This window comes from Sporobolomyces koalae, assembly GCF_050403365.1.
Source record: "Sporobolomyces koalae JCM15063 DNA, S_koalae_JCM15063T_v1_ctg25, whole genome shotgun sequence".
NCBI classification, from domain to species: Eukaryota; Fungi; Basidiomycota; class Microbotryomycetes; order Sporidiobolales; family Sporidiobolaceae; genus Sporobolomyces; species Sporobolomyces koalae.
Window position 1 is genome coordinate 216,116 of NW_027481746.1, and position 10,034 is coordinate 226,149.

Consider the following 10,034-nt stretch of genomic DNA (forward strand, 5'->3'; position numbering starts at 1 on the left):
AACAAACTCTCGACTTTTCGTACGGCCATGTCGATGGGGTTACCACGGGCTCTACGTCCGAGTACAGTAGCGTTCAGCGCGACCTCGGGATCGCTCCTCGCGCGGTCTGCAGTTCTCGCCGTTCCTGCTCTCTCATCAAGTTCACCCTCATCGCTCGCCTCGACCGCCCGCCCATGCCGTCGATACTCGTGCAGCTCCAACTCGTCCGGACGATCGAGTAGTCGGGACGGCTCCTCTTCGCGGGTGAAAGCTCCTGCGGCGGCCGCTGCCGCTGCTGCCGCCAATCCTTCGTCCGCTGCCATCTCGCCAGCAGCGAACCCTGCCCAACTCGTGTCGAGGAGTACGGCTACACCTTCGACCTACAACCTGCCGCACGTGAGCCCGGAACTCGTCAAGTTCGACTCGATGTTCGCGCTGCACCGTCCCTTGCTCGAACTGCCCGTCCAGGTCCAGAACCGTCGCAGCCTGCGCTCGCACATCATGCAGAGTGACTCGCTTGCTGTCTCGGCTGGGGAAGAGCTCGAGCGGTCAATGGAGGAGACGCGTCCGGTTGAGGATCACCACACCGTGACCATGTCGGAACTGTCGGACGAGCTGGCCGAGGTGGTTGACCTGTCTGCGGACGGCACCTCGATCGGTTCGCCGTACCTCGCAAGGGTTGGATCGGTCGAGCCGCTCAAGTCGGTCGAAGAGGAACTCGCGGCCGAGGCGCAGGAGGAGGAATCGCTCGCGATGCACGAGGAGCAGTTGCACGAGTTGGAGAAGGACGAAGCGGAACCGTACGATGCCTGGATGATTGGTCAGCACACCCCGATGCCACACCATATTGCTAGGTATCTCGCTTTGAGGCCTCCGCACGAAGCCCCTGAAGCTCGCACGGTCGCGTCGCCTGCCGTCGCGTCAGCGCCCGCACACTCGAGCAAGATTCTTTCCGACCTCAACTTCCTCTCGCCGTTCGGCAAACCTTCTGCATCCGCTGCGACGGCGTCGTCCTCGACTCTCGCTCACGCATCCCCCGCCGCATCGCCCTACGCATCAGCGTTTTCGAAACACTTCCTCCGTCCTCTCGACCCGACCGATGCGGCTGCCGTAGCAGATCAATTCCTGTCGCACCACCAACTCGTGCATACCTGGGCGGCGAGGAACGATTTCGTCCACTCGACCGCCGAATCACTCCGGACAGCTCAGCAATTGTACTCGGACACTCCCGTCGAGACCAAGTCGACTCCGGTCGTCGCGCAAGAACCGACAGAAAAGGGCACGATCAAGTACTGGACCGAGGGAGAAGGATGGGCCACGTTCGATTTGAGGACGGGCATGACCGACACGGGCAGCCCGTTCCTCCCGGCAGAATTGCTCAGCGTCGATGACGTTGTCGTCGAAATGGACTCGACCAAGAGAAAGAGGAAAAAGAAGATCACCAAGCACAAGTACAAGAAGAGAAGGTTTGTTTCCCCCTATCCCCATTTCCACCAGGAACTTGAGCTCTCGCTGACTCGGTCTCCCCTGGTGGCGTCTTGCAACGTTGATAGAAAGGCGCAACGAGCCTTGAGGCAAAGGTTGGGCAAGTAAGCGAAGCAGGGCGGGGTCGCGTCAAAGCAGCGATCGTGGTTCTTTGCAATCAAGTCGAAGTATCACATTGCGTTCCGAGGCCGCGGGACAGTGACGGTGACTTGCATAGGCTAGGACAGTCGAAAAATGTCATCGGATGTACAACGGCACTCTCGCAAATCGCTTAGGTCGCGGGTGGTAGGCATAGCATTCGAGTCGGCAGTGACTCGATCGCGAGAATGAGGTCTGCCAGCATCGATGATGCCGACTCTGGACCGCTGGCAACGGACTGAGCTCGAAGTGCTAGTTGAGAAGGTGCCGCTTCCGCTACACTCGTTGCGACTCTGTTCGCGCGATGAGACCAAAACCTGCTATGCCCCAAATATTAAACCATTGACTGAACAGGCGCTGTGATTCGTTTTTCTCTCCGTGGGCGAGACGAACAAAAGACTGCGCTGCGCACACGCGCGTGCCGCGCTGTCCGATCCAACTTGCCGGTCTGACGCCGCTCACGACCCGACCGCCGTTCAACGAGCAAAGCACCACGCGCTGGATCAAGATCTGCGGCCACTTCCGAGCACTGCGTTCGAGTCGAGTCGACCCGAAGAGGTGTGCGCGCATCAATCAACTCGGTACTCGGACCCAGCTGTCCTTGTTCCGAACCAGCCCGTGAGCTGCGAGGTTGCCCCAGCTAGCACAGCTAAACCCTGTAAGTCCCGTATGCGACTCTTACTCACGTACCCCAGTCTGCACGCTCTGATCGAGGCGCGATTCACCTCTCGACAAAAGAACTCGGCGCAGTCTTGGCGCGTGGCATAATCCGACTGACTCGGCTTTGGTGTTCGACAGTGCGTACATGGCTACGTACATGAACGGCAGTCTGCACCGAGACGGCTACGGCCGGCCTATTCCGCACAGCGCGCCTCTGCCTTCGCCTTCGTCGCACCTGCCAGAGCCTCCACGATTCCCAGCGCGCTCGCCGCGGATCGAGCATTCAGAGACATTCGGATCACCTACAGTAGGCCACGAACGACGACACCCTGCGATGTACCCCTATCCGGATCAGAGACCCCCACATCATCCGCCGCCCGACCCCCGAAGCTTCGCGCCGGGCCCTCTTCCGCGCTCCCAGCAGCCTCTGCGGGACGATTCGCGCCCGCCCACCGAAGCGATCAAATGCAGCTCGTGCTCTGCCTCGGTCCCCCTCGAAGAGCTTGGCGATCACGCGTGCGCGCCGCAGCCCAGCAGAGGGCCCGCAATTCCCGAGATGAGAGGACTCCGTATCGACGTTCAAGCGGCAGGAGCAGGAGCTAGATCCGACGGACAGCACGGATATCAGGCGCCGTCACGGAGTCCAATGTTTCCAGGCCACCTCGAACCAACGCCACCGCATACCCCTGGCACGCTTGGTAGCTCGTCTCGATCGAGGCCGACGTCTCCAGCGCTCTCGTCTCACTCGGACCAGCTCTCGCGCTCGGTTTCGAGCAACTCTTCAGCATCTTCCTCCCTTGCAAGCGGGGCAGGATCTTCGCGCATGCCCTTCTTTGAGCGATACAACAAGCTCGTCGGAAGTTCCGGTAGTGCAGACGGCGCTGGAACCGCGCTCAACATGGCAGGAGTCGGAATGCGTAACCTCGATCTAAGTGTCAAGAGTCCTCGAGCAGGACAATTCCAAACCGAGCGTCAGGCGTCTCATGACCAATATCAGCACCCTCAACGCGGAAGATCGACTTCGCCCAACCCTCACAGCTTGCGACCTGCTCCAGCCCGTTCACCTGTCGCAGAGAAGCCTCGTTCACCAATACTAGCCGATTCGACGTGGCACCATGAGGGTCGAGCAGTTCCTTCGGCGTATCAACCACCTTCTCCAAATCCCGTCTCGAATACATATTCTGTCCCGCAGCAACTCCCCACGCCTCTGAGTGCGCTACCTCAGGTTGAAACCACTTTTGCGCGACCAGGTCCTGAAAGATCTCCCTCGAACCCTCCACTTTCGCCGTTGCCCTCTGCTCCACTCTCGAAATCTCCGTCGGTCGAAGCAAACGGTCTCGCACGGTCCGCCTCGAACTCGTCGTCCTTGCACTCGGCCGAGTCTGCCTACATCGCCTACGATCGCCGCAACACTCTCAAGGCGACGTTGGCGACCTCCCACGAAGCGGGACTGGCTCGATCGCCGTCTGTGAGATCGCAGAAAAGTCAGGGGGCGTTGAGTACCGGTAGCCTCGATGCCCTCGAGGACCTCTTGCTCATGGCGAGAGCAGAAGCTCGAGACGATGATGATGGACCTTCCGATCGAAGCGAACAAGCGTTGCACGACGAGTTTTTCTCGTCCTCGAGGACGACGGGATCATCAAGCCGTTCCAACCACCCCGATGACGACGATGACGACCGCGATGCCACGAGTACTCCTCGCGCCCCTGCTCGGATGCCCACCTCGAGATCTGTTCCTGCATTGGGCGCCTTCTCCAATGTTCATTCGGGTCCGGGCCGTCCTGGTTTGTCCTCATCAGAATCTTCGCCAAACCTGTCGAGGACTCTTGCACCGTCCTCGTTCCCGAGACCTACCTGCACGACTTGTTGCAAAGAGCTCGAACAATCGGACGAGCAGAAAGCTGGAGATGGACAATCCTTCTGCAAGCGTTGTTATGCAGAGCGATATCTGCCCAAGTGTCGCAAGTGCAAAAAGGCGATCGAAGGGGGTGCCGTGACAAGCAGTGACGGCAAAGTGCTCGGCAAGGTGAGCTCGTACGCGCTCTAGCGGCGTGATCGACAGGAACTCACGCTTCCGTGTCCAGTACCATCCGGCGTGCTTCTCGTGTTTCTCTTGCTCCAAGTCGTTCCCGACGGGCGACTTCTACGTCTAGTGAGTCGGAAGCGGTTGATACCGAATGATCGTTCTAGGCAAGCTAACCGTGCTTGTACTCGGTTGCAGCGACGGCAAACCATACTGCCAGTACGACTACCATCTCTTGAACGGATCACTGTGCGCACACAAGCCGTGTGGTAGTCCGATCGAGGGACCTTGTGTTTCGCTCGTTGGCGAAGAGAACGGAGGTGGTGGTCGTTGTAAGTCGTGCCTTGTTCACTACCTTTGGTTCAAGAGCATGCGAGTGACGTGACATGCTTTACATTCGATGCAGACCATCCTCAATGCTTCACCTGCTCGATCCCGACGTGCGCACGGGCTCTGCTCGATCACCACTTTGTGGTCAACCGGTTACCCTATTGTGAGACGCATTCATCTGGGCCCACACAGTCTCGAATGGACGATATCCACCATTCGGTCACATCTTTGCAAACGAGTCGGGCCAAGAAGAGACAGACCATCATTACAAGGCGCTAATTACAAAGGGCATATCATTTTCTTCATATTGTCATCAAAGTGCCTCTCTGCATGGTGTAACATAATTTGCAAAGCATACGACATTATCCTTGTAGACAATCGTTCAAGCCAAGCTAGTGAAACCGCAAAATTGAACATTCCGATGAAAGCTGTGCAGTAGTGCAGGTCATCTTTTGCATCCACTCGCACGCTTCCGCTCATCAGCTCACTCGTACCCGGCTTTGCGCTCTCAGAAGCTATTGAACGTGCCCGACTACAACGACTCGGTTCAGAACTCTCGACCTCTGCTTCAGTCCCAAACTCGGACGTCATCCATTTCGGCCAGGTGAGCTGTCCTATCGTGACACGGTCTCCGAAAAGAGTCGAGCTGACTCGTGCCAATTCTTTGAGTGTGAATAAGCACCCAACAGACTGCTGCGATATCCCCGTGATCTTTGCGATCGCTCCTAGACAACTTCAGAGAAATGAATCCCGACCTCTCGAACAAGCGTATGCCCAAAATGGTCGTATTCGATCTCGATTACACCTTGTGGGACTTGTGGGTAGACGTGAGTATTCCAACTTCCTCAACTTGAATGCATCGAGCAGCATAACTGATAACCGAGTGCTGCTCTCTCTTTCGGTTTTTGGGACAGACACATGTCAACCCTCCTTTGAAACGTCGAGGGAAAGACGACGTGAACGAAATCTATGACAAACATGGACAAAAGATGGCTTGTGAGTGCAAACGCCAAAGACACCCGTTCTCAGACCGGGTTCTGAATCTTGTCTCTATGTCTCTCTATTCGAACGAGACAGTTTATCCTGAAGTCCCGGGGGTGTTGATGGATCTGCACCGATCCAAGATTCATATCGCTGCGGCTTCGAGAACGCATGCACCGAAAGCGTACGTCCGAAATCCCGTAGCACATCGTCATGTACCGGCCTTGTGGTGCCTCCTAGCAAGACCTAGACAGTTGACAACGTTCTCCTTTGCTAGGGCGCGTCAAGCTCTCACCGAGCTGTTGATCCCAGGTTCGATCGATTCAGACGACTTGTTACATAGTGGACGCGCCAAGTCTGGTCAAGAACTCGTGTCGTCGATCAACCTGTTTGACTCGATGGAGATCTACCCGGGAAGCAAGATTACTCATTTCCAGGAACTGCACAAAAAGACGGGCATCCCATACGAAGAAATGGTACCGCTCGCTCTCTTCCTGTCCCGCTCATTCAGCGGAACTACTTCGAATGGGGCACTGATGAGCCTCTTGTACGTTCTGATAGGTGTTCTTTGATGACGAGTCGCGGAATCGGGAGGTGACGAAACTTGGAGTCACGTTCGTGCTGGTCACGCACGGCGTCAATCGTCGATTGTTCGAGAGTGGTCTCGAGACTTGGCGTAAGAACCTCACGACTCCTTCGTAATAGACTCGCGCAAGATTTTCGGGGGCGCTCCCCGAATGGACATCAGGTAGACAAGCGCTTTGGCCTGTTTCTCCTCGACTGGAAGACGATAGCGAATTCGTACCGTGCGCAAATGTGCGGCCCCTCGAGATTTTTTCGACTAGATTGCCACAATTTGCTGTCGTCTCGTGTGCGGTACGCAAGGATCTCGCATGCGAGCATTTTGACCGACAAACCTTCGGTCAGCGATATAGCTCCTCGCTCGACGCAGACGCACTTTTCCCAGAAACGCCCTGATGGGCTACTCCTCAGAGCCTCGAGACTGACCACGCTAGGATGGTAGTACTTAGCTATTACGTATGTGTGCGAGCTACGCGGCGAATGAAGCCTTTGAGGCGCAAAATCAGGGTATTTCCCAAGTTGCACGTTGATAAATCGTGTTCAAGAAAGGTGTCTGCTCTGATGGGATACTGCAAATTCGTGACCGGTCATGACCCGAGTGAAGTTGTATTTGACGAAAGTCGGGCCAGGATTGCGGGAGTGAGCGAGCTTGATCAAGCCAAGCCCGGGCTCGAACTGCCACCGCTATCGACACTGAGACTCGCTAGAACCGCGCATACAGCCCCTTTCGAACCATCCGAAGCGCGACTGGGTGCCCTCGGTGAGTCGCCTGGTGTCATCGCATACGGCATATACGGCTGCTCGCCGATGCTTGTACTGACGCAGTCGCTCGCACCATCAGCCTCCAGCAATCAAAGCACCCCCTAGAACATACAAGACAGCTCTCACGATCGATCCTGAACCGTCGCAGTACTACCAGACACGGCGGACCGACCCTCTCCACAATCGCTGATCGCGCGCTCTTCCGTGAGTACTTTCTAGCCCGCCTGCACCCGCCTGCATCGATCGAAACTTAACCCTGACACGTTCGGCAGCTTTCAAACCACTTGCAATCGCCAGTCGAGATGGCTTCGCGGGTCGCTAACCGCACTAATGGCGGTTCGACCACTACCACCTCTGCCGTCGCGCCAGACCCGAGGCGGTACACTTACCACAACAACGCTACCGGGCACTACGTTCGCACTCGGGCAGTCGCACCGCCTCCCGTGCGTTACACTGTCGAGTCTGTGCGCGACAAACACGGCCGCGAGCAGGAAGTCTTGACTCTCGAAGACACTCCCGACCCTCCGCACGCGGTCAATGTTCCTGCGCGGGTACAACCGCCGCCAGCAAACCCGTACGCCTCGACGAGTCAAGCGCGCAACGATCCGTATACGGGATACGAACCTGCACCCAAGAAGCGCAAGAGTGACGCAGCGGGCCAACCCTATGGCGGCTACCAACCCCACCCCGAGTATGCGAAAACCTCGAACCCCCAACCACACCGGTCGTACTACCAACAGCCAGCTGTAGCGGGTGGATCTGGACAGAAACGAAAACATGACGAGTACGCTCGCGATTACGATGTCAGTTACCTTTTCTGTCTCGACCCTCCTTCACACACGCGTTCACTTCGGACCGAATGCTGAACCTGCTCTCTGTGCCTCCCGCCTTGACGCCATCAGAGACCGAGTGACAAGGGCAAGGAGAAGCAAGTCACGAAAGCCGATGCCGAGGGTCATTTCATCGTCAAGATTGGCGACATTGTCACGGATGGTGCGAGCGGGATCGAATGTCCGTCTCGTGCACTGCCCTTTCTTCCTTGGAAATGTTCATTGACGTACAAGATGATGGTGTACAGACCAAATCGAGCGGTTGCTCGGTCAGGGCACGTTCGGCAAAGTCGTCGCAGCGAAAACTATACGATCGAACAACCCTCACATATCAAAGGTCGGATCCGCGGTCGCGGTCAAAATCATGTACGTCATGCTCTTCTGGTACATGCTTGCACACCGACGGATGCTGACTCTTGTCTACTCACAGTCGGAATGTGGCCAAATATCAAGAAGCAGCAAAGACCGAGATCCGAGTGTTGAAGAAACTGCTGGCGAACAATGCAGACGGCAGAAAGTATGTGGACAACGCGCACTCCGCAGCTGCGGAACGAGACTGACCTCAGGGTGCACCGACACAGGAACTGCATCCGCCTCAAATCCGATTTCGAGTATTACGGCCATACCTGTCTCGTCACGGAGCTCCTGTCATCCTCGGTGTTTGATTTTCTCAAGGAGAACGCCTACGAGCCGTTCCCGCTGTCTCACGTGCAGCGATTCGCGCGAGACCTGTTGCTCAGTCTACAATGTGAGCAGTTCTCGTTCTTTCCCGTTCTGCAATGTGCTGTGAGACTCACAATGGCTTTACGTAGATGTGCATCAATCGAGACTGATTCACACGGATCTCAAGCCGGAGAACATTCTGCTGCTCGACAACAGCGCCGATGTCGTACCAAGTCGAGCAAGTCTTGTCCCAGACCAGTCGATTCATCCGCTCTCACAAGAGTCGCTAACACTTGCGTTTCACTACAACACAGAAATCAAAGACTCGGAGACTCTTGCGAAATACCGATATTTGCCTGATCGACTTTGGCAGCGCTACGTTCTGCGACGAGTATCACGCCTCGGTCGTCTCGACAAGACACTATCGCGCGCCAGAGATTATTCTATGTCAGTCTTCCTGCGGTTGCACAAGCTGTTACGACTTTTCTGACCCTCGGCTCGGCTCCTGAATCAAAAGGTCTCGGTTGGAGTTATCCGTGCGACATGTGGTCGATCGGTTGCATTCTCGTCGAATTTGTCACGGGAGAAGCCTTGTTCCAGACACACGAGAACCTCGAACATCTCGCCATGATGGAAAAAGTATTTGGTCCAATGCCACCAGCAATGGTTGCTGAAGCGCGAAGGTAAAACATCGAAGCCCTCTTGGTCTTTGCCGCTTGAGACCCTTCTCGCTCACGATCTCATACTCCCGAATATGAACAGGCATGTCGGCAAAGAGCACGCCGATTGGTTCAAATTCGGTGGTTCCGGCAAGAAGCGCGAGTGGAAACTCAATTTCCCTCAAGTTTCGACGCAGAAGCAAAGCAAGAAATACGTGACAGGGATGAAGACGCTCCGGGTACGTTTCCGTTTTTCTCTCTCTCTGCCTTGACGTGTTGGCGCCATCACAACTACAACTGACAAGCACAATCATGTTCCGGGTTTTGTTCAGGAAATCATTGGTACCACCGACCCTGCACGAGAAGCGTTCTACGACCTGTGCAGAGGCCTGCTCACGTGGGAACAACGAGATCGATTAACGGTCGACGAGGCACTCAATCATGACTTTTTCCGGGCCAGGATCTCGGACGAAGGCAGCGCGGGTCGATGACGAAAATACCAAGAGGTCCTAACCCTTCCTCCTTCTTTTCCCCTTGAACATAATATTTCTCGCAAAGAACGAGTTTGTAAAACCTTCTTCCCCCTTCAAAGCTTGTGCTAGCTAGTGTCTCTTGATGATTCTTCCTCTCCTTCTCACTTTCTCGTTTTCGCTTTCGTCACTGTTGCAAATTCTCCTATTCTTTTGCCTGATAGTATCCTGTAATCACCCTCCTGACTCGAAACACGCCGGTTCCTCTCCCATTCTTTCCGACTGGTTCCCTGCCGCTTCCATACCGTACAAGGCTTGAACATCTCGACAGTGCGCGAACGGTGAAAGTGAGCATCCCGGTTATGCACGTCTTTCGGAGTAAGGCAAATCGAGAATTTTGCTGCCCAACATGAACTGCCATTTTACAACAGAAAAGTACACGAGAAAAGACAGATGTACACCTGGGGGGGGG

General features: G+C 55.7%; 4 protein-coding genes across 4 annotated transcripts; all 4 read left to right on the forward strand.

The window, feature by feature from the left end:
- Positions 1–27: 27 nt before the first annotated feature.
- QRI5 (mitochondrial 37S ribosomal protein mS38 QRI5) lies at positions 28–1,572 on the forward strand (the record flags this gene model as incomplete). Its single annotated transcript, XM_076679702.1, has 2 exons — positions 28–1,445; positions 1,533–1,572. The coding sequence occupies 2 exons, from the start codon at positions 28–30 to the stop codon at positions 1,570–1,572; spliced, it is 1,458 nt and encodes a 485-aa protein (XP_076533250.1).
- Positions 1,573–2,407: 835 nt separating this feature from the next.
- On the forward strand, positions 2,408–4,894 carry JCM15063_000746 (LIM domain-containing protein; the record flags this gene model as incomplete). Its single annotated transcript, XM_076679703.1, has 4 exons — positions 2,408–4,288; positions 4,347–4,414; positions 4,484–4,617; positions 4,692–4,894. The coding sequence occupies 4 exons, from the start codon at positions 2,408–2,410 to the stop codon at positions 4,892–4,894; spliced, it is 2,286 nt and encodes a 761-aa protein (XP_076533251.1).
- A 464-nt stretch (positions 4,895–5,358) lies between these two features.
- JCM15063_000747 (Mg-dependent acid phosphatase) lies at positions 5,359–6,298 on the forward strand (the record flags this gene model as incomplete). The annotated part of the gene is made up of 5 exons (XM_076679704.1): positions 5,359–5,442; positions 5,530–5,611; positions 5,693–5,780; positions 5,874–6,072; positions 6,158–6,298. 5 exons carry the CDS (start codon positions 5,359–5,361, stop codon positions 6,296–6,298), a joined length of 594 nt encoding a protein of 197 aa, XP_076533252.1.
- Positions 6,299–7,242: 944 nt separating this feature from the next.
- KNS1 (serine/threonine protein kinase KNS1) lies at positions 7,243–9,583 on the forward strand (the record flags this gene model as incomplete). Its single annotated transcript, XM_076679705.1, has 10 exons — positions 7,243–7,743; positions 7,843–7,951; positions 8,019–8,136; positions 8,201–8,287; positions 8,352–8,518; positions 8,583–8,671; positions 8,748–8,880; positions 8,951–9,116; positions 9,196–9,331; positions 9,425–9,583. The coding sequence occupies 10 exons, from the start codon at positions 7,243–7,245 to the stop codon at positions 9,581–9,583; spliced, it is 1,665 nt and encodes a 554-aa protein (XP_076533253.1).
- Between the last annotated feature and the right edge of the window lie 451 nt (positions 9,584–10,034).